Source organism: Spodoptera frugiperda, chromosome 26, assembly GCF_023101765.2.
Source record: "Spodoptera frugiperda isolate SF20-4 chromosome 26, AGI-APGP_CSIRO_Sfru_2.0, whole genome shotgun sequence".
Classification (NCBI taxonomy): Eukaryota; Metazoa; Arthropoda; class Insecta; order Lepidoptera; family Noctuidae; genus Spodoptera; species Spodoptera frugiperda.
Genome location: NC_064237.1, coordinates 1,604,684 through 1,628,403, shown reverse-complemented (window position 1 = coordinate 1,628,403; position 23,720 = coordinate 1,604,684). Strand labels below are relative to the sequence as shown.

General features: G+C 35.5%; 3 protein-coding genes across 7 annotated transcripts in view; all 3 read right to left on the bottom strand.

Annotated features, from left to right (window-relative positions):
* Window positions 1-1,348: 1,348 nt before the first annotated feature.
* On the bottom strand, window positions 1,349-19,933 carry LOC118263964 (hexosaminidase D). Of its 3 annotated transcripts, none has more exons than XM_035576247.2 (12): window positions 19,650-19,933; window positions 19,112-19,166; window positions 18,469-18,651; window positions 17,145-17,342; window positions 16,125-16,308; window positions 15,622-15,776; window positions 14,836-14,945; window positions 7,893-7,996; window positions 5,962-6,048; window positions 4,856-4,976; window positions 4,242-4,328; window positions 1,349-3,820 (listed from the first exon to the last, which is right to left on the bottom strand). In XM_035576247.2, the coding sequence occupies exons 1-12, from the start codon at window positions 19,676-19,678 to the stop codon at window positions 3,637-3,639; spliced, it is 1,497 nt and encodes a 498-aa protein (XP_035432140.2). In that variant the 5' UTR covers window positions 19,679-19,933; the 3' UTR covers window positions 1,349-3,636. The 3 variants fall into 3 exon arrangements, with proteins under 3 accessions (XP_035432140.2, XP_035432141.2, XP_035432142.2); XM_035576248.2 differs by having other exon boundaries at window positions 5,974-6,048; XM_035576249.2 differs by lacking the exon at window positions 5,962-6,048.
* LOC118263965 (lipase member H-like) lies at window positions 9,972-11,315 on the bottom strand. The gene is made up of 2 exons (XM_035576250.2): window positions 11,106-11,315; window positions 9,972-10,941 (listed from the first exon to the last, which is right to left on the bottom strand). The coding sequence occupies exons 1-2, from the start codon at window positions 11,209-11,211 to the stop codon at window positions 10,064-10,066; spliced, it is 984 nt and encodes a 327-aa protein (XP_035432143.2). The 5' UTR covers window positions 11,212-11,315; the 3' UTR covers window positions 9,972-10,063.
* Window positions 19,934-20,448: 515 nt separating the features above from the next.
* LOC118263966 (monocarboxylate transporter 14) overlaps window positions 20,449-23,720 on the bottom strand; it is a 43,945-nt gene continuing 40,673 nt past the window's right edge. For all 3 annotated transcript variants that reach the window (XM_035576251.2, XM_050704701.1, XM_035576252.2), the window contains 4 exons: window positions 23,206-23,667; window positions 22,876-23,097; window positions 22,459-22,768; window positions 20,449-21,507 (listed from right to left, as the gene is read on the bottom strand). In XM_035576251.2, the coding sequence (XP_035432144.1) occupies window positions 21,317-21,507; window positions 22,459-22,768; window positions 22,876-23,097; window positions 23,206-23,667 (1,185 nt within the window). In that variant the 3' untranslated portion in view covers window positions 20,449-21,316. The remainder of the gene's footprint in view (window positions 21,508-22,458; window positions 22,769-22,875; window positions 23,098-23,205; window positions 23,668-23,720) is intronic.

The window sequence follows — 23,720 nt, the reverse complement described above, 5'->3', positions numbered from 1 at the left end:
ACGCCTTTTACCTCGAAGTGTTAGGCAGAGGTGCACATTAGGTACGGCACGTACGAGTAATGCCGCAAAACAATGTATACCCAATTTTCACCATTTGTGTTATAAGTCCCATATAATAGAAGGTGAGCCAATAGGCTGAAAGTGCTACCACTGAGAAGTTTTCGAAAAACCGAAAAAAAGGCCAGTAATACCCGACCTGGGAATCGAACCCGAGACCCCTTGTCCGGCAGTCGTACTTGCGACCACTCGACCAACAAAAGAAACATTTCTGGTAGTACTATCTGGTATCTTTTACTTTACCTTTACCTTTACAAAATTTACTATAGTAACTATCTACTAGTAGCTAAGCAGTAATCTTAGAGATATTAAACCAGTACCAACGCAGGAGCAAAAAGCAGGAGTAAAAACGGGGTGGTTTTTAGTCAGTAAGAGTACACTCCTCTCGCCTCGCCCAAGGCGAGAAACTTTTGTGGCAGTCATTGGATGATTTTCCCCCTCAAAAAAAACTATAAGGAGAAAATTATCTGACTTAAGTATATACGTACTTCATTTACCAGACAGGTAAGGTACATAAGTCTCAACCATTAGTCCAAAAAACATTCAAGGCTTACTTCCACACAGCTCATAATGTCTCTTATGACGGGCGCACGGTATCTGATGGACCAAGCTAATTGTCCCAAGATCCGACGCGTAATGTCCCACAGATTATGTCGTACGCTTTATTTCCTACCAACGACAACTAAACGTAATGGACCCGCGTTTTCTTAACAACTTTTTTAACCTGTCTTTTAAAAAAATGTCTTAAATATGACGAGTTTTAGCGGGAAAATGTAGCCAAGGACATTTTGCTTTTTTTGGAAGTTGAATAACTGAACAGTTTTTGGACTTGGAATAATTGAACCAGAGAATTCGTTACATTACATGTAGACATAAAATTCCTGTGTAAATAAATCGTGCCAAAATAATACAGATATGAAGTGGCCATGCCTATACTCTTTGCTTTTAATATGACACTCAAAAATGTATTTAAACCTAAGGCGATGTCGAATGTGAATGAAAGTGACTTAACTCAAAATTTCTGTAATATACGATTTTATCATAAACTTGGGTTTTTAAATATACTCTACCTATACAAACAAAGAACTAATCCATAAATCTAGTAAAAATCAATCGTGTCATGGAATATACTACAATGTATTCAATATTATAATTTTCTGAGACTCTCTGGCTCATTTCCCACAACTTGCAGTTTTTTGATTCGGTCACTTTCATTCTGAGGGTGCGACATGTCGCTCGACAAATGTTCCTAGTGGGGACGAGGCTTAATTGAGAAATAAACAAAAGACAGTTATTTTTGAAACATTTATTTAAATTAATTCCACTTTCAATATAGACACTGAACACTGAGTTAAAACAAAAGTATAAATAGGTAATACTATCAGAGTAACGATGCATACTCAAGTCTTTACGTAAAATCTACTATTAGGTACATTAAGGCCTGTTTTGTTCAGCGCCAGATATATTTTACTAAAGTAATAACTTTGAATATTGACAATTTCATTTATATCTACTCTTCAGCTAAAAATTAAACACATATTATCGTTGATAGATATATGACTTTGTCTACGTTATAGAGGCTAAACACCTTACGATTTAACTGTGCAGTTTACTGGGATATACAGAACAATCGTAAGGAGTGTAGGCTATATAATATGGACCTACGATTTAACTGTGCAGTTGACTTTGAGATACGTTACTTACATTATATCAAGATTCTAAAATTTAAAGAGTCAATAGATAACAGGAAAATATTTTTTTTTTACTTTTGTCCTAAAAGAGGATTATTATCAATAACTAGGTACACACCCGCGGTTTCACCCGCTCTGCTTAGATCATTTTAATCGTAGCATGATGTTTCTATAGCCTAACCTTCTTCGATAAATGGACTATCTAACGCAAAAAGAATGTTCCAAATCGAACCAGTGGGTCCAGAGATAAGCACGTTCAAATGAACAAACAAACAAATTCTTCAGCTATAGTGTATAATAAAGTTTACAATATAATTGAAATATTATATAATTTGATTTTATAAGTATCGACCTGTATAATTGAACACAAAGAAGTATTTTAATAGCTTTTTAGTGTTAAAATAGGAAACTATGACGTTGTCGTCGACATAGGAGAAAATCCTAGTGTATGGCAACGATTTAAAAAATAAATACAATATTCAATAACGCATTCAATATTATCAACATAGTAGTTATATTAAAAATATTATTCACTTATTTTAAATCTTAAAGGAACATTGAAACAGGCTCAAACAAGCTAACAATACTAAAAGCATTAACAAGTAATAAAACATAGCATTTTGTGCAATGAGCCTTTTGCAAATTAAAGTAAGAGTAAGTAAGAGCTCTACTCTCATATATCTTCACTTCACACAATTCTTTAATGTAAATAACATTTGCAAAATGTTTTACATATTACCTTTAGAGATGGACTTCAGTCTTCATTTAGTATTTACCTAGATATACATAGATATACCTTTGGCCAATCACATAAGATACTGTCATATCAGTCTTTCCAAATCAATTTTGAGGGTGTCGGTTCATATCTGACGGAACATGCGCTGCGTATTGTCAGTCACGTAACGCCAGAACGTAGGTATAGAAAAACACTTGACCGTTCACTATCTGTCGCGTAATCCCAGAACAGACTAATGTATAGAAAAAATTGTTCTCACTCAACCCTTAATATGTTAGTGCGACCAATAATACGCTCGGCGTATTTTACGTCAGATATAAACCGACCCTAAAACGTAACCATGTAGTAATATGGACCATATTACCACAATTTCCATTCATTACATTCAAATGCATTTAATAAAAGAATCTTCTTAAAAAGCTTAGCTGCTAAGCTATTCTGTAAATGTCAATTCGAATTGTCAAAGCTCGAACTCGTCGTTGGTCGAGATAATTCTCACATACATGGCAGACTGTCATCGAGTTCACATCGATCTTTCGAATTGAAAGTTACAGAATAGCCTAGCTGGAGAGGAGAGCAAATAATTTAGTAGGTACACATATAAAAAAAAACAAAGATATAATTCAGTACAGACGCTTCAACTATTAAATAATACGCCTACTAAAGCTTTAGGACGTTTCATCTCGTTCTTACAAGTTAGTAACCGAGTATGCAAGAAAGGGACAAAACATTCTTTAACAATTTTAAATAGCATACAATTATAATATACGGTTTAGTAAATAATTTGCTTTGGTTAAATTATATACGTGTGATATCTTAAAATAAAATGAAATTAGATCAATTTATTTAAAACAAAGTAATTGAGACACTAGTATTTGTTCTCATAAGATGGATTTTGAAAGTTGATATATAACTGGGCGCATAGGCGTAGCCAGGTTTTAGTATCGGGAGGGGTTCAAGAAAGTAAAACGAACAAAACTTCCTTCATTCATGAGAATATATGTTAATATAACCAGTTACTAGCTACTTAAATTTTATTTTACTTTTCGGGGGGTTTCCCCCCCCCCCCGGCTACGCCTATGACTGGGCGGTTAAGGGGTTAAATTATAAGAGAGGTTGGTGAAATCCGCCATTGGCCTCCTCTCCATCACCTTACATAGGTTTGACTCCAGCTTCGCAGACGACCCTCTCGTCAGCAATCCTGCAGAGTCGAGTGACCTTAGTGATCAAAGGTTCGATGTACGAGTGCACCCATTCGTCTGTGCTCCGTTCTCCCGTTATACGGAGCAAAGAGTTTGTTAGGTCTGCTTTCAGGACCACCAGCTCACTTAATATGCTGAAAGTAGAAAGGATATATTTTAGTAGATTTTTTAAATAGTGTTTTGATACAAAGAAGTACATAGACCAGGGTTTCCCAAACTATATGGGTCGCGACCCATTGGCGGGTCGCGAGCGAATTTCTAGTGGGACTTAATGCACTATTAAAATTGTAAATAAAATCCATACTGTATACTAAATACCCTCTAGCCGAGGATTTCATTGTCGAAAAAAAGAACAATTCTTCGGCTAGCCCGGGTATCGAACTTCAATTCTCCAGTGAAACTACTACTTAAACTACTATAACGAAGATTAAACTGTAAGATCTGGTTTTGCAGTTTACATCGTAATTAGGCTTTTCATTTCACCGTTTATAACAGATTTCATAAGCACGAGACATTTAATATGTTTGTACTATGATCTCATGAATAAATACTTACTGATGTGCAGTGACCCTGATGCCCTCGACATGTACTGGGACGGTGTACCTGCGAGCTATCTGCCACGGATTCAGCCAGGTACGGACCCTGCAATACAATTCATTTCATATATAATTATGTACAATCGTGGTCTCATGCGCCTGACCACCACTAAGTTAATGTTTGCTTGCACCTGGTGAGATCCGCGGGTGGTGGGCGGCGCCAGCGCAAGTAACCGAACAACATCAAACGCACCACTGACTAATGAATTAAGCTGCGACATTATCGCTTTTTTATTAGATGAGACATTTATGGGGTATATTGCTGGGTTCATGTAATAAAGTTTTAAAATGATCAGGCGGATCTGTCCTCCACTATACACATAAGATATGACATCCCCATCAATTTTAAATACCTCATTTTTCGCCAGTTTTGTTATGTATCCTATGTCCTATGTAATGTAATAAATCCTTTGCATTAAGTTCAGTCTCTACTCGGTCTTCTTACACGGATCACTCAATGTAGGAAATGGTTAACATGTCTTTTTAAAGACCATGAAACTATAATTATTTTAGTTCACCAATCTACTGAATCTACCTACTTCTCTTTATTATTCTACAAGTAGATACACTTACATTTCACTAGTTAAGAGTCCGATGGCCCTCTCCCTCAGTATGACAAAAGTGTGAATACTCCTCGCCACCTCCTCCCCAGGCCACTCATGGGACGGCAGTATATCTTCACATAACGCATGTTCTGTAAATATAACAGTACACAATTATGTAAAAACATTCAATTTAAATTTTAAGATGGTATTGACTATAAATAATTTCATTATCATTAGAACTTAAAACTGGATATTACCATATTTCAGCACTATTGCAAACGCCATGATCACAGAAATTAATAAACACGGTAAATATCCCGTTTGAAGTTCTAATGATATTACTAGTGACCATATCAGTTTAAAAACTAATAATAACATTAATGAAGCATACATAATTATGTATGTATACTTTCAAAGCTTCTACAGTCATAAAAATGATAAAAACATTGCAAATGAAAATCTCTGTATAATCTGGACTCTTGCAACAAAAACTAAAAGACTTGACGCAAACGGGCCACGAAATACTTCGTACTGTATAAGTTATAAAAGTTTTTATTAATAAAGTAAAATTCTTTCAAAGTACCTAACAAAAAAAATTACTTATAACGACAAAACTGCATTGAGGAACAAACAATATTATAAAGACCAATGAAAAAAATATTTAGAATAAAAGGTGCTTATCATTCCTAGAGGATAAAATATAAATAACTCGCAGCAAAAAATCTGTAAACAAACAGAAAACATTTGGGAACTAATAAAAAACAGCGAACAATTAAATCCTTCCAAGAAACAAAAAGACGACGAACCAATAAGTTGCAAATAAAAATACTTTTGCAACGAACAATAAATAATCAGCAACAAACAGTAAACATTCAGCAACGAACTAAAAACATAGCAACGAACTTAAAACACATTATTATTAGAACTTATGACGGGATATTTACCATGTTTATTCACTTCGATGAGTTTCCGATATTTCGGCACTGTTGCAAGCGCCATGATCACGGATGAATAAACATGGTAAATATCCCGTCATAAGTTCTAATAATAGTGTTAATGACCATGTCAGTTTAAAAACATATTACAACGAACAATAAACATCTAGCAACGACCAAACAGTTGTTTGCAACGAACTAGCATAAGAACCTGGATCCAGGTTAGAGCCGGCCAGGGAAATGGGGCGGGCGCGACATATCCTGCGTCTGGTGAAGCGACGGCACCCTGCCACACAAAACAAGGAAACTATCACTGATGTGGCGGAGTATTCAGAACACCATTGCATTAATTAAGAATGGAAAGATGTAGAAGTACTTTACATAAGAAAAATTAATATATATAATAACTAGCGGACCCGACAGACGTTGTCCAGTCTACACGTCTTTAATTTGAAAATTTGTCGGATCCAATGTAAATCATTCCAAAATCAACAACTACTAATAAATTAAAAATTAATAAAAATACATTGTCCAGCGGACAAAATTGTGAATCTAAACCATTCTCAGATCCCCTTGAACACACACAAAAAAAAGGCGTTATCAAAATCGGTCCAGTCGTTTAAGAGAAGTTCAGTGACATACACGCTTACAGAAGAATTATATATATAAAGATATTCCTAGAGAAATAAAAGAGCTACCTACCACGAAATTTAAAAGAAAGCTAAAAAACTGGCTTATGTAAAAGTGCTTCTATACCCTAGAAGATTTTTGTAAGTATAAAATATAATTTTATATGTAGTTACCCTATACTTTAAGTTTTCGCATGCCTACTGAAGGCGAAATGTGTTTAGCTACATAATTACTGTTACCACCTTTTTTGTACCATATTTCGGCGAATAAAGATTTTATATTATTTATATTTATTAATAAAACTTCATTTTGTTTCAATTTGTTTTTTTTTAACGTTGATAAGTCTGCGTTTGGCCACCAACCCGCTTACTGCCAGGACGGCGAAGCGAAAATGTGGCCGAGGATGGAGCACACAGACTTAGAAAGTACCTATTTACTCTGACCTTAAATAAGTTTTTGTTTTAAAATAATTAACATAGTATTTTAGCATGCAATATAGAATCAATAATCTGCTTAGATTATTATACAATTGCTAAAGTATATGAAATATTAAAAGTTATATATTTATACAGTCTGTAAAAACGACAAACATTTGATGTTTACGTATACTTTTACGGATAATAATATCCTATACAGTCCAAGCCACAAACATTAAAAAAGCTGAATAGATTAGCATTGAATTTAGAGAAAACTTCTCCTATACATATATTTACGCTGACTGTCTACCTTTACTGGGAAGAAAGAAAGAGAAATAAAGAAAAGAGCAACAGAAGTGAGAAATTAAAAGCAATAAATTATAACCTCTCTGCATCATTCAAAGGTCAGACTGGAAGATGATGCAAATGGCAGTCTGCCTAATCTACGATTGTGCATAAAGGTACGCGTCCACAGGCTTGCATCGTACGCATCGCACGCACCGCACACAACGGATTTTAGTTTGTCTTGTATAGAAACTCATACAACTGCGTCCACTGATCCGCATTATACGGACTATTATACAATGTGATAGGGGTGGGACTTCTAACCCGTTAAGGCTGAGTACGACATCTAATTTTATCGACAATAAAAATATATATGAGTGGGGGGGGGAGGGGTTGAACCCCCTCCCCCAAAAAACATTTCTTTTTTTCTCACCAAAACATTAATAAACATATGAAAAAAGTAATGAATTTGTTAGCCAAGGCCAGCTAGAGTTTGCTTTTTTGTTTCTACGACGCATACAACCTTTGATATCGACGTATAACGTATCAAGCGCGCCGTAGTACGTTAAAAAAAATATTGAAATAGCCATAATTTTTAGGGGTCGATTTGTCGATAAAATTAGATGTATTACTCAGCCTTAACGGGTTAGAAGTCTCACCCCTATCACATTGTATATTCCACATGATGCGATGCGTACTGCTGAAGTCATACGGAATACGTACGAAGCGGGCCTGTGGACGCTTACCTTAAAGCTTTATAATTATAATAAACAAATTAATACTATAGAATGACAGTTACCCATAGGAATGCCGTCATGGTCTCTATGCAGGACCTTCAGACAACTTGCGAGGCTCGGCAACGCCACGGGCAGGAGCTCACACAGAGTGGCGTAATGATCGTATCTGTAAACAAAATATTAATCTCTATAATATAACAATAAGTCGGGTTTTCCTTCCTGACGCTATAAGTCCAGAACGCAAGTATCGATTTCCAGAGTTTTGCATTCGTTGGAAAAAAACACATACATCCCAAAGAAAAATAAAACAACATAAACTATTTGATTGACATCTACTATTATGAATCAAACATGCACGAGAATAAGATTACTCACATAGGTACCATTGATAATAAATTAAGTCATATCTGTTTGCTCTATATGGTATTATAATGTTATGCGTCAATGTAGTAGATATTTCCTATGATGTAGGCACGAGTAATACGTAGGTGATACAAATAAAGTACCGTACGACATTACTAGGTACACTAACAGTACCTATCTATTTTTTTTAACCTTTAATTAGTGACGTGATCAAAGAGTAATCATGCAATAAAGTAAACAATATTATAATACGGGAATGTACCTAATGGATGACCAAGTCAATCTATTTTATTTAAAACGTGAAATAAATGTAATATTGATATGATTACAATTTACATAATAACTTAAGACAGAAGGTCCCTTAAGTAGGGACTAAATAAAATAACCGACTCAGTATTGCATATCACACCTTTTTACTGTAGGAAAACTTAGGTGCGAGACTTGTTTTTTTTTTACTGTCTTCCACTTCTACTATCCTCTTTTTTCTATAAGTGACTATCCACTTATAGAAAAAAAACTATACACATCCACTATTTATGAACTCGCTATCCTTTTCATAAATAACACAGACACAGTAAAAATTCATGATGGAAAAAAATACTGTAGGGATCTTGGTCCCTACAGTCCGCAGGCTGCCGGCCTGCTTACGGTGGCCGGAGATAGTCGCGCGATTCCCAACGCCGGGAGTGTCTCTCGCGACGGCTAGGGCGTGAGGAGGTTTGTTCCCTCACACACCCCGCCTCCTCCTTAGCTAGCATGACTGCTTCGCAGAAGGACGAGGCGGCATCCCAGTCCCCCTCGCTCCGCACCATGGCTTGTATCAGTGCCGAACGCGAGAGGTCGCTGTCGCCGACCACATCCCTAAGGATACGGCGAGTGTTTAGCCAATGCAGGGCACACTGCCACCGTATGCTCCACCGTGTCCTCCGGGCGGTCCTCGCAGTGATAACACCCGGGCATTTCCTCCCGCCCTATCAGAAACAGGACTCCACCGAAACTTCCATGTCCGGTAAGCACCTGCACCAGGCGGTAGCTGAGGACGCCGTGGCGCCTATTAAGCCACTCCTCAAAGAGGGGACTTACCGCTGCAATGACAGCAAGCCCAACACGTCACTGGTTAAAGGTTAACTTTGTTGCAGTTGTTTAGAACAGATATCCATTTGAGGAAAAAATATAGAAAATATTACCTACGTCTACGACATCTATTATTTCCGTAAAGAGATAATTAAATGGACGTAGTTACTTATACGTATACACTCAGTTCATTATTATTTATTAAGCTTAAGAATTGTTTGTAGGTTTGGGAAAAAACATTTTAACGTAGGACCGTAATAGACTAATCCGGAGCTGCGGACAACGTAATAGGTTACTGGGGCTCCGGCTACAGCAAAAGCAGGAGAAGGCACGAACTAGTTTTTAGTCAGTAAGAGTCTGACATCCTTCCCGCCAAGGCGGGAGAAGTCTTAGGATAGTTTTCCCCACTCAAAAAAAAGGGCCGTAATCTACAGAAACAACTGTAGATACCATCAAAAACATCCTTTAAAAAAACCAACTCTTCGTTTTCCTACCGTAAAAAGTTGACTAGATCCATGTAAATAACCAATTCCATCTATTTTATTTCAATCGTAAAATAAATATAATATTGATATGATAACAATTTACATAATAACTTAAGACAGAAGGTCCCTTAAGCAGGGACTAAATAAAATAACCCACTTGGTATGACATGGATATCATTTATCAAAAGTAAATAGTACTCTAATAATAAAACTAATTACTCAGTTATTTAATTCACACTTTTATTCATTTCTATAACATTGACAATATTGACTTATTTTATTTTAATGTTAAAATACTAAAAATATATGATCTAAAACTTGTATTTTTTAGTCGAAAAGTAATAAACTCCTTTGGCAGTACCAGGATTCCAGAAGCCCGCTAGAGTTCTTCTGTTAGGGGCGCACCTCCAATTTTTGAACGCTTCATATTTGTCACAGTTCCTAGCCGGGAACCAGTCCCGATGTGCCACTGACGCCATCCACATTGACACACAAACATTGTGGCTGCATTTATTTGATGGTGTTAAGGATTTACATTGCGGTTGGGCACTTCCTTTGTTCACGAAGAAGTCTATATCACCCAGCACACTCTTCGTACCCAGAGCACCATGGTCACAATGATAGACTTCAACATAATCCGCCACACCAGATCTGATCTGCTCCTCTCTAGGACGGTCGGAGAAGCAAGGGCCAGCCGGGTCTAGAGCTGTAATCCTAGCAATTCTCTTATTGGTCATTCTGATGAATTGCTGTCCAACATAGCCCAGTATTTGGCTGCCCAAGCTGTGGCCGATAGCGTGGATGCGTTTAGCACTAATGCCTCTATTATTGAGTTTAGCCAACATATCTGCCAATTGCATTCCAATGGAGTAAACATGTTCGACGGACCTTTTGTAGCTCTTTTTCTTCCCATCAAAATCGTTGGTATAAGCTGAATGGTCGATGAGGATTAAGTAACTGTTGGGGACCGCTTTAAAAGTTCTCCTTACTAAGTCTGCGATTGGGTGGTTCATGTATGTTGCGAATCCATGAACAAACATGTAGATATTCCTGTTTTTGTCGAGGTTGTCAAACGAGAGTATGCCTCTTGCAGCTTTGTTTATAGGAAAAACTTTGCTCCTGCCTCCTTTGAAGTCGTGAAAATGGACGTTGATTTTACTAACGTCCAGGCTGATGCGGCGAGTTGGACCTGATGAAGAAATTATTATTGTATTACTTGCTATCGTATTACACATTGTATTGTGAAAGATACAATTGTTTTAATTTAAGTCAAAGATGCTAATTTTCAAAAATATCTTAAAGATTTTCTGGGTAAAGTAACAAATAGAAATATTTAACAAATACAATACTTACATGTCAGAAAATGTTTCAGTACCGCGCCCATGGCTTGTCTACCGCTTATATGAGTGATTCCACTCAAACAAATTAATGAAAATAAATAAACACTTAACATTCGCATTTTGCTTTTTGTTTTTTTTACTCGGATGCCAATGATGTAGGAGCACCGTATGTGGTGACTCCTTCTGGATTCACTTTTCTAATGAGAACAATAAAACTAAGTGTTGCCTTTTATACGTAATGCATATCGAAGCTTACTTGTTTATTTCATTATGTAAACATATGTACTCGAGAATATTTTACAGATTTTCCTCATTTAAGTTTATTACGTGAATGATGTGGTTAGTTGTTACTAATAATTAGATATTTATTATTTTCATTTTAAGTTTCTTTTTCGTGGAAATGTTTTCGTCTTTACCTAATTGTTATGTTTTTCGGCTTACTCACGTGCCTAATCTAATTCAAAGAACGAACGAACGACAAAACTTTGCAGAATGCATACTACAATTCTATTTATTGCGAACTTTCGTGAACAACAATGAACGAATTAAATGAAGATAAATAAATAGGTTTTGATTTGAAATTAAAAATAAAACGTTATTTTTAGAAAGAAAGAAGAGTGAAAGAAAAGCAGTTTATTTGCACCATTTAAAAAAATAATATGATAAAAAAACATAAATTACATAAACATTTAGTAATTCTATTAGTAAGTCAATAAAACCTACGGCCGAAGATTAAACGAAACTTCGCATTCGAGAACCGGAGTAGGCCCCTTGATTCGACAGTCGTCATCGTAATTCGCGGAAGCTCTGTATGTACCTTTAGTAAGAGTTTGCTTTACGTCTAACGAAGTAAAAACGAGAGCGCATTCGGGTGTAATAAAATAGTGACTTCCTCGTTGGTCGAGTGGTCACAAGTGTGACTGCCGAACAAGAGGTCTCGGGTTCAATTCCCGGATCGGGCAAAGTATTACTGGGCATTTTTCGATTTTTCGAAAATTTCTCAGTAGTAGCACGGAGACTGAAATTGTGCCCAGTATATGGCAATAGGCTCACCCCTATTACATGGGACTTATAACACAAATGATGAAATGTGGGTGTACATTGTATAGCGGCATTAAGTATCGTAATGTGCACCTCTGCCTACCCCTTCGAAGATAAAAGGCGTGACGTTGTGCAGTAAAAGTGGAATCACTAGTGCGAGAATTTAATTTGAATATGATGGATGTTGGGCCTCTTTTAGTGATTTTAGCAAATCCTATTTCATCTGCTGCCATCAACTTATTTAAGGTGTTCACGCGTCAGTGATATCCTATCACTTATGCCCTAGACTACAATGTGAGGTTATAATATAGCTTACTTATCACTCAACGGGGTTGGCACATTCTAAGAATAAAAGATTAAAAAAGAGAGCATTCGGCGCTCTGATTGCACAAACCAAACATTTTGGCTGGTTTCGATCTCGTTAAACTTAAAACAAACTCGTACTAAGCCCTCTGGATTGGCTTGAAACTAGTCGAGTTCCTCGTTAAACAGTTACGTAAGTAAGCTTAACTTGTTCTTTTTTTAAGCATTTAATACACGAGCTAATTCAAGGCAAGGCTCAAGACATTCCTATCAGAAAAATGCCTCTACTCAATAGACAATTTGTGATTTTAATCTATCCTATATATCTATACTAATATTATAAAGCTGTAGAGTTTGTTTGTTTGTTTGAACGCGCTAATCTCAGGAACTACTGGTACGATTTAAATATTTTTTTTGTATTGGATAGTGCTGGATAAAACATCACACTATGACCAATAGGAGCCAAGCAGAGCGGGTGAAACCGCGCGGAAGTAGCTAGTCAATTATATGTGACTATTGCTATTCTTTGTTAAAGGTGTAATGTGACTTGCCATTTTATTATTATCTATTGTAATTTGTATTTTTTTTCTATGATTATTTAAATATTATCAACATTTAATTATTTGTGAATGGATAAATTTTATATACTTATTATGATAATTTTAATGGTTTATGACATATTTTAATTAGTCCGAGTGAATTAATTGTATTTTTTTTGTTTTTTGGTATGGTTACGTTGTTTTTTATGTTATATTTTTTATGTAACACATACAGACACAATGTACATATATTGTTATTGAATTAAATGAATGAAATTTTATTTATTTGACTCACCTCATTGTTCATGCTCATGATTTGCGCAGTTGAAAAATATCCATATCTCTTTTACCTACGTAACTAAAACCAACAACAAGACATTTACCTAATAATAAGCCTCAACAGGATAAATAACAATTGAATTTATAAACTTAGTGCTAATTTCAACTTTAAGAAAAACCAGTATGATACCTATTTGGGTTAAATTCCCCATCTAAATATAAGTATACCGTATGGGGAAACCTCTTATGACTTAATTAAAACCACATATTTGTTATCATCTTAGCTGACGATATACGAAAAATGAATAGGCCCAGTAGGTAAGCTAAAAAGTGAATTATTCCCTATGCGCTAATTTGAATACTCTTTACAAATACGGCATTATAACAGCTGCGTCGCATGTCCGTAACATTCCTAGATAACCTGCAACATCTTCTGTGGTCGAGGTACATGGAGCTGTTCACACAGAATTGAATTCGATTTAAAATATCGCGTGACGTCACTTCTATTTACATTTTATACGTAGAAATGACGTATTTGCTCCCACTCCTAAACTTTGATTAGTTTTATTTAAGTTCTGTTATGTTACGACATGACAAAATAATAAATACTAGTGGTCGCCTAGTGGCCGAAATTCGACCATATATGATTTAATTTACAATACCACTTAACGTACGTTGAAGGATAATTTTTATTTAACTCAAACTCTTTTCATATGAGACGTGAGAATATCATCGCAATATCTATCGATTTTGACGTTTTGTCAAATACGATCAGATACTATGCATGTGTGTGTAATGTTTTATTTATTGATTAAATGTACTTTATAAGCATTATTTTTGAAAAAAATTAGCGTTCTCCACTTCTCCTACACATAAACTATAAGTGTACCAAATTTTATGCTCCTACGTCCGCGCAATTATCGTAAAAAGTGGTCCAAAGTTTTTGCATCACGTATTAATATATAGACATGTCACATATTTTTCGTTACCTGACGATTGAGTATTACATAAACTGACGGACTAAACAGATTTTTGATTTTCATACCCGTTGGTATCTCTCACAATATTTTACTTTAAATGTTTTTTTTTTTATGGAACACGTCGGTAAACGAGCACACGCATCACCTGATGGTAAGTAATCGCCGCCGCCCATGGATACTTTAAACACCAGAAGCTTTACAAGTGCGTTGCCGGCCTTTTGGGAGTTAGGAAATTAAGGGGTTTTTTTGGAATCGGGGATTGGGTAGATTAGGAAGGGGGTAATTAGACCTCCAGTAACCTCACTCACACAACGAAACATAACGCAAGCGTTGTTTCATGTCGGTTTTCTGTGAGGCCGTGGTATCACTCCGGTCGAGCCGGCCCATTCGTGCCGAAGCATGGCTCTCCCACACTTAATCCATCGTAGTTTGTTTCCATTGCTGATATGAATTAGTATAATAAATAAATAAATAATATTTATATTTTTAAATTTGCTTTTTATATTTTTAAATGTTTTGTTTTTTTTTCTAATTAAATATTGAAAAATGTAATTAACAAGTAAGGTAAATAAATAAATGAAAAATAAATAAGACTATATACCTGGACCAGCCAGTGAGTATGACTCCGATGAAGTTGACTCGTTCGTTTTCCTTCATATGAGAGAGCCAAGCCTCGTGGTTGCTTACATAGCGGGCCGCTGGCGATAATACCTGCAAATATTCATTAATTAATAATATATTTTTTTTTATATGTTTATTTACATTTGTTCTCCACGGACTCTTGGTCCATGCCCTTGTCATACAATTTGTTAATTAATAATATTCATTATTTTGACTGTCTACTTCGACAGACTGCCTCGTTGGACAAGTGGTCGCAAGTGCGACTGCCGGGCAAGGGGTCTCGGGTTCTCGGGTCGGGCGTAGTATTAATAGGCTTTTAACGGTTTTTCGAAATTTTCTCAGTAGTCGTACGGAGTCTGGAAATGTGGTCGGTATATAGCATTAGGCTCACCACCTATAACATGGATCCGGAGCTGCGGATACCTAGCGGGTTTACCGGGGCTCCGGCTCGAAAAGCAGGAGTAGGAACGGGGTGGTTTTTAGTCAGTAAGAGTCTGACACCCCCTTTCGCCTCGCCCAAGGCGGGAGAAGTCATTGGATGATTTTCCCCCTTAAAAAAAAACCTATGCCATGGGAATTATAACATAAATGGTAAAAAGTGGATGAAAATTGTATAGTGGCATAACGTGCAATGATGTGCACCTCTGCATACCCCTTCGGAGATTAAAGGCGTGTCTGTCTAGAGTCTGGAATAGCACATAGGGTAATTTTTATCTCAGGAACGCGGGTGAAGCCGCTTTAGAAGCTAGAAGTGTAAAAATGTTACCTGGCAGCTCCCATTAGCTCCTTTGAAGGCTGTTCCGACAAAGACCTTGGGAAAGAGATGAGTGTAGATATTGAACATTTCCTTCGTAAGGCCGAAGCACTCCACCGTGCTGTAGTGCCATATCACTGGTATGGCCAGGTCGCCTATTGCATATTCTGAAATATATAACATCACACTAATATTATAAATGTGAAAGTTTCTTTGTTTGGATGTTTGTCCGTCAATCACGCTGAAACTACTGAACGGATTTTGATGTTTAGTATACAGACAATGTATGAGCTAACTTAATGAAATAAATAGGATACTTTTTATCCGACGGGAAGGCGGGTAAAGCCGCTGGCCTAATCTATTTTAAAAAAATGTATACAGGTATTTTCCAAAATGAAGTAAGTAGGTAGGTATATAGTAAAATCAATAAATAAATTTTTAAATTGTATTCTAGTTAGGTATATTAAAAAATGGAAAAAAAAATTGACTGAAGAAAATACACCATTAGAACATACCTATCAAAGTCTCCGCGTCCATGGGTCTCAGCATATCGTCCCACATGAGCACCGATATGTTTGGCACCCGACTCTTCACGTGCAGCACCACCCGCTTCACATGCTCCAAGTACAGCTTGGATTTAGTCATCTTGTCCTCTCCTAGCTTTGCCTGGCAGTCCGCACAGATGCCTGCGTGCCAGACCTGCAGAAATTAAATAATTATTGGCCTTAGTACTAATATTAAACGACAAACTTAAGACGAGATATTTACCGCCGCAATGACGAAATATCGGAAACTCATAGACACAAATAAACATGGTAAATATCCTGTTAGTGACCATGTCAGTTTAAAAACTTAGACTATACGAATGTATGGTTACGGCTTTTTTGAAGGGGGAAAATCATTAAATGCCTTCTCCCGCTCTAGGTGAAGCAATTGAAGACTGTCTGACTTATACTGACTAAAATCCACCACTAAGTAATCAATAAATGTCTCTGAGTACGGCAGTTACTCTATCTTAAAACGGCACATACATAACGCATCTGTAACAGTTGCGAGTGTCCATGGACGGCGTTAATAGCTTACCATCACTACATGGAAGTTATTTAATGTACTTGTATCGGATTGTGAGACTCAGAATATTAACAAATATATTGAACTCACAATATACAATACCGTACTGAAGTAGCATAAGGCTATCCGTTTGACCTGATATGAAATAAAAATTAATAAACATTTTAATACAATAAAATATTATTATTATTTTTTTTTGAGAAATAAGTATGGCATTTGACGCAAGATTTTGATGACGTCATAAATACCTAACTACTAACAAAAAAAAATGAAAAGTAGGTATTGTTTTTGACATTTCGATAAAAGTATTGAATTTGATTATTTGGACACTACCCTATTATTCTAAAAAAGAGAATTATTAAGTCTTTGACTGCTAAAAGAAACTGTTGAAGGCAAATCCTCCGCTAACGTCGGTCACCGGTGACCACCACGGCGTTCAATGTAACTATTAATTAATATTTTACCTCATCAGCCCCAATATGAAAGTAGGTGGCATCAGGCTGGACCTGTAAAGCCTGGTCCACCATCGCCATCACCAGCTGCAAGGACTTCGACTTGGTGGGACACATGACAGCCGGGGCCTGCTCCATCTCACGCAGCTCACGGAACGCAGGGTGCTTCAGTACAAACTCCATGTGGCCAAATGTTTGGACCAGTTGTATCTACAAATTAATTAAGTACATGGAATGTTATCAAAAGTTATGTTATTTAATTATTTTTGTCTAAAAGAAGAAAGAAGCATATAAGACGTAACATCACACCCTTTATCCCCGAAGGGGTAGGCAGAGGTGCACATTACAGCATGTAATGCCACTGTACAATGTACACCTCCTTTTCACTATTTTTTATGTTATAATTCCCATGTAATATGTTGGTCTGCCTCGTTGGTCGAGTGGTCGCAAGTGCGAGTGCCGTGCAAGGGGTCTCGGGTTCGATTCTCGGGTCGCCCGACCTGCAGAGCTTTTTTCGGCTTTTCGAAGAATTTCTCAGTAGCAGCACGGAGTCTGGAATTGTGCCCAGTATATGACAATAGGCTCAAAAGTATGTATGATTGGAAAACAGTCGTTCCATTGTCTCTGTCTATACCCATGGAAGACAAGCATGAAGTTGTGTATGTAGTTATGTTTTATTAAAATTTATAAGTTAGGAACATCCATACTCAGTTATTTAATGGTTAGTTAACCCAACCTAGTTCTTAGGTAACTAAGGAACAGGTTAAGTAATCATTAAATGTCTCAAAGTGCAGCAGTAACTGTCGAATTTTTAAGTGACAAAAACGGAGAATTAATGCAAATATTTTTAATAACACAGTACTCATCAGCAAAACCGCAATGACAATATTTAAGTAAGGCAAATATCTGATATTCGCAAATTGTTAAAACTAAATTACAATTAATATCTGCTCTTAGTCATACAAAATTACGCTAAGCAAAGTGTTACGCCAGCCCTCTCATTGATCACAGATAGAACATCACCTACAAAAATAGTGAAACCTGCAAAGTATTTTAGCACCATATAGATGGTTGGCAGGCCACAACTGTGCACTTTTTTCGAATCTTACTGCCTTGCACAGCAAAACTGTGGAATGAGTTGTTGTCAGCAGTATTTCAGAACCTATACAACAGTCAAGAAAAGAGCGTATTCCTGTTTAAAAGACCGGCAATGCACCTGCCATTCCTCTGGTGTTACGAATGGCCATGGGCAGCACTAATCGCTAACCAATCAGGTGGTCAGTCTGCTTGTTTGGCTACTATTCCATAAAAAAAAGAATTAAACAAAGACCCTTACAGGTTCCATTCCCAGTTGCTTGATGCAAGCCAGCAGATGTGTGACTTCAGCCAAGCTGTACAGGTTGTCACCTCCTGCATTCTTCACACTGCCGATTTCATCCAATTCCCCAGTATAGGGGAAGGTATCCTCCCATTCTAGAAGGACTCCAGTTACACCCCATGATTTGATTACTTGGAACACCTGGAATATATAAACAGTTTATTAAAGTCTATTTATAAATTTATTTCATTTCTGGTTCCATGACAGTCATTCATGTCCCTGGGACGCGCCGACTTCAGTGTTTTCATAGTTGTATCTATTGTAGAATTTCGCTTACAGTTGCAGTGGTAGGGTAGGTTCTAGCGGGCTCGTCCCACAAAAAAGAGTGTTTTTATAATATTGATAGAACAACAGCAAACTGTTGAATACAAATTCTTTGCTGATAGTGCTTTTCAACACTTGTTCTGTCACTGTAGTTTATTTTATGTCGTAATAGCTTATTTTGCCAATAGTATATTATTATATGTATTCCCAGATTGTAAACTTCTTTTGTGTCAACTTTCATCCAAATCTGTCTACCAGTTATGACAAATGATGGTTAAAAAAACACCAATCCAAACTTTAGCGCTAATAAATATTGAAGATTGATGAAGATAAATACCTTTTCCAAATAATCAACCTTCATTGGAGCCCCCTTCATATCCAGATGCACTATTCTGGAACAATACCATAAGACTGTAGAATAGAATAAGTCCCAGTAATTTATTGTGAATGTAAATAGACAACTGTGACTATGATTCAGCGGGAAATAGTAGTCAGATAGATAAGTGAATTCCTCAAGGCTCTGGCTGCATAGTTTAATATAGTTTAGAGACATTGCTAACTTTATTTTAAACTATGGATCCTCTAATTAACCGACAGTATACTAATATACTTTAGTCCAACTGACCCCATTACAATAAGTAATTAAATTCTATATTATCAAAGTTTAACACTAAGTCTCTGGAATTTAACCTAGAATTGTGGGTATTTTATTACAATTTTTATTTAAGTAAGCACCTTGAATTTAATACAGATTTTGTGCAAATTCGACATAAATAATGATAATTGTTTTTGTGATCGCAAAAGTTAAAATACAATAATTTACTGGCAACAAAATTGCAAAACGCATAATTTCGTAAAAAAAAACAACAACTTACTTCATCATTTCGGATTTGGAATTATTCATCTTTACTTAAAATCTTTTGTTTGTTTTGATTTCTTATCATTCCTGTTGTCAGTTTACTCTTATCAAAACTCATGAAAGGTTATAATAACTGTTGGTGTATTATATTGAAAGAATTAATATTTTTAGTGAATCAAGGAAAGATATCACTATATCACTATTAGGTACGTATGCATTTTATTGATTTTCTGTCTGCATATAAGAAATTAAAATTGTACAGACCGCTATAGACAATTTGACATTTCTTCAATTGAATGTTGCCAATACACGAAACAAAAACTCCCATTTTAACTGGATAAAAAGCCAAGTTTTATTTTTTGTTGTTTTGTCACTTGTTTATGTTATTGATACATTTGTGATTATTTTTGTTCAAATATATTGTATTGTTTTTCTCAACTCTCTCTTTACGTGTACAAACACCACTACGAAGCAACAAGGCATGGGATCAATTGCCAAGTCAAGTTAGTGAACTACACTTTTTTGGGATTTTTAAACAAATTTTGGTAAAAGTAGGCAGTCTGCAACCAAGCTCGATTTATATTAATAAGAGTGAACTTAACATAATTGGCTATTAAAGAACTCATAACGTAACTGGTCGAAAAACAACTATATTAAAAATACTTCTGCAAACGGGAGATAAAAATATGTGATGTCAGATTTTTTATGTTATTTTTTATTATTTTTATGTTGTTTTTTTATGTTATTTTGTTGTTTGGTTCATTTGGGGAACTATCAGAAATAGTTTCGATTGCGTATAAATAAAATCAAAACACTTTATGAAATAGCATGTTTATTTTTAAATAGCTCATACATGTTACATACGTAGAAAGATTTAAAATCTAAATAAGTAGACAAACTTATATCCTAAAATACTTTCAAAATTTGTAACTAAAATAAATTCAATATTACCATGATCGGAGTTACAAAATGGCAAGTACATGATTAGACGCAAAAAACAGACACTCTGTACCTAAAATGTAAAGTTGTATAGGTATAATATTTTAAATAAGAGTATTAAACTTAAAAACATACAATTTGTTATAAAACACACGTCTTCTAGGGGTCTTTTAAAAAACCTATAAAGTAACACTACTTCCTGGGATACAAAATTCATTGATTACTTAACAAAGTGGGCCTATTTTAATTTACTTATTACTTGTACCTAATACAATCACGTAAAGACACATAGTATTACAGAAATACTTTATCTCCTTAGGAGATTTATTTAAGCACACAAATAATAACATTTGCCAGTATAATGATGACTGTACATATTAATAGGATTAAAAAATATTCTCTTGTTACAAAACTCCATAAACACACATGTGCAAAGTCACGGTAGGTATAATTTTACTGATATTTAAATACATAATTTTACTTCGAACACAACAATACGTGTAAAGTTTAGTTGCAATCACTAGTTTAATAATGAACATAGTTTTACAGTAATAGTAAAAAAATCATAAATAATTAAAATACCTTTTGTAAATTAATCAATCAATCAAAAAAATCGTTATTATCAAAAATCGACAATAAGAGTCGAAAAAATACTAACTAAAAAAAGTAAAAGTAAGTATCGTAAAGCATTTCCAGCCAGGAATTTCTTCAAAATTCACTGTTGAAAACTTCTTGGTGGATGATTTAATGGGCAATGATGATCTTCACTCCTGGATCAGGTTCACCAGCAACATCTTTGGCCAGAGGTGCGTTGCCACATATACGGAAGTTCTCAGTGTAAGGTATAACGCCAACCAGGAAACCAGATATTATAACCCACAAGCCAGCGACGTAGAAAGCTGCGTCCCAATGTCCAGTGACGTCTCTCAGGGCACCTGAAATAAGAAACGAGACACTTAATAAAATAGTCATGATGAAGAGTGTCACTGTAACTCGAAACTAGTAGAGCTTTAATTTACGTAAGTAAACCGTGATTTTTAATTAATTTAATACGTCTCATCATAGTTATTATTAAAAAGAAAGAAGTATTGTCTTAAACTAATTTAAAAACTCATAAATAACTTTATAAAGAATGGGGAAAACACTCTGCTGATAATTACTAAGCGATTCAATGCCAACAGCTATTCTTTTCATTGTGCCTATTCATTTCATAAAACTAAAGATAATATCAAGGCCTTAATATTATAAGGCGCTGGCATCCAAGATTCTTTAGAAATTAATGTTATTTTAAATGCATTCGTAAAGTCTGAAAGGAAATCTTGCAAGTTATTGACAGGTAAAGAAACAGCTACACAAACAACCTTTGTATTCATAAACAGTGCAGATTATAGCTAGGTTTATGACTGCTCACACTTCATTTTACGATTGTAGTTACCGCAACTGATGCGATAAGAGCAAAACATTAAACCTCGATATTGTATACCGATTTATTACTTTTTCCTAATATTTATGTACTTTTATACTTAATAAATGGTATACCATTTTAATTCCTATTGAAAAAGATCAATAATGAACTACGTAGCAAGTTAATAATTTTACCAAAAGACTAACAGGTACGTTTTGTTTTTAAAACTTCAAATATGGCTTTCTTATAATATTTTACAAACATTGGAATGAATAAACTATAATTTGATATCCACACGTATACGTATGAGTCAAGTGAAGTAAACCAATACCAGTATTTAAAAACAATGAGTCTACCGGCAAATTTTCCGGTGCCGATGTTATGCGAATTTGTTTTGCAATGTCTCACGATAACAATGGCCAATCATTCCATGCCAACTCTTACTTAAACGTCTGAGTCGTCAAAATATACATCAACTTACCAGCCATAGGTGGTCCAATAAGATGTCCAATACCCTGGCTCAGTAGAACCAGTCCGTATGCCATTGTAAATCTTTCCAAAGCGATCAACTCCACCAAAATGCTCGGAGTATACGAATATGAACTTGAGAACATTAAGCCAAACATTACAGCATTCAATGCCAATATATAAAAACTATAGGGAGCTTCTGGGTCCATTATACGAATCAGAACTGGGAATAGGATTATGGTTATTCCACAAAATATAAGGCATACTGCATACGTCTTCGTAACGTTCACCCAAGGCAGATCACCCATCCAACCTAAGCCGACCTGAAATAGATAAAATCGAAAATTAATATAAATTCAAAAAGTTTACAAATAATAACTATCAAGTTACCAAAAATGAAAGTATTGATGATTAAAATAATAATACTTACAATGCCAATAATAGTTGCAATACCGAAGACACTCAACATCCAAGATCCATGAACTTCGGAGTATCCACTCATCAGCATAAAGTTGGAGATGTAGAAGTAGGGCACGATGAACCAAATGAAGAGCACTAAAGTCGATAGGTTCATCATCAAGAAATGGAACTCCGTGAACATATTGAAGTCAAAGGTTTTGTTGATCGTGTCCAATAGCCGTTTGCCCCAAGTCTGGAAACAAAACATAAATAAAACTATTAATAAAAACAGTTTCATTCATCAATGCAACATTTCCTTGAATGTTTTATGAAACAATGAATGTTTAACAAAATTAATTACCTTTTCTTCCTCAACGGACCACATCGAATTCCTATAGATGTCAGGACAAGAAGAAGCTCGCAGCTTGTATTTAGCAATGTTCATCATAGCACCACGATGCATGATCGAGTTACGGTGCACTCTGATGTTTCTTAAGTACTGATGATCAGTAACAAATTGCCTTGTCCACCAGTCCTGACGTTCCCTCTGTACAATCACTGGCTTATTTTCAGGTATTGGTTGGAGTAACTTCTCCCTGACTTGGTCTAGTTTAGTCTCAAATTCCTTCTTTTTCTTCTCTTTCTTGTTTAGTTTTAACTTCATTGACATCTTAATCGGTTTATTTTTAGAAGGCTCTGTCGGCTCCACGTTCAATTTTTGCTCTGAAGTACTACGTAAAGCTAACAGCGATGGGTAGTTTTGTAATATAATATTGTAGAGTTTTTTATTACTTTGAAGTTGATCTAAAACTTCAGCAGGCACCTGAAACAAATAAAGTTTTAGATTAATTTAAACGATTTACCAAAATAAGGCCT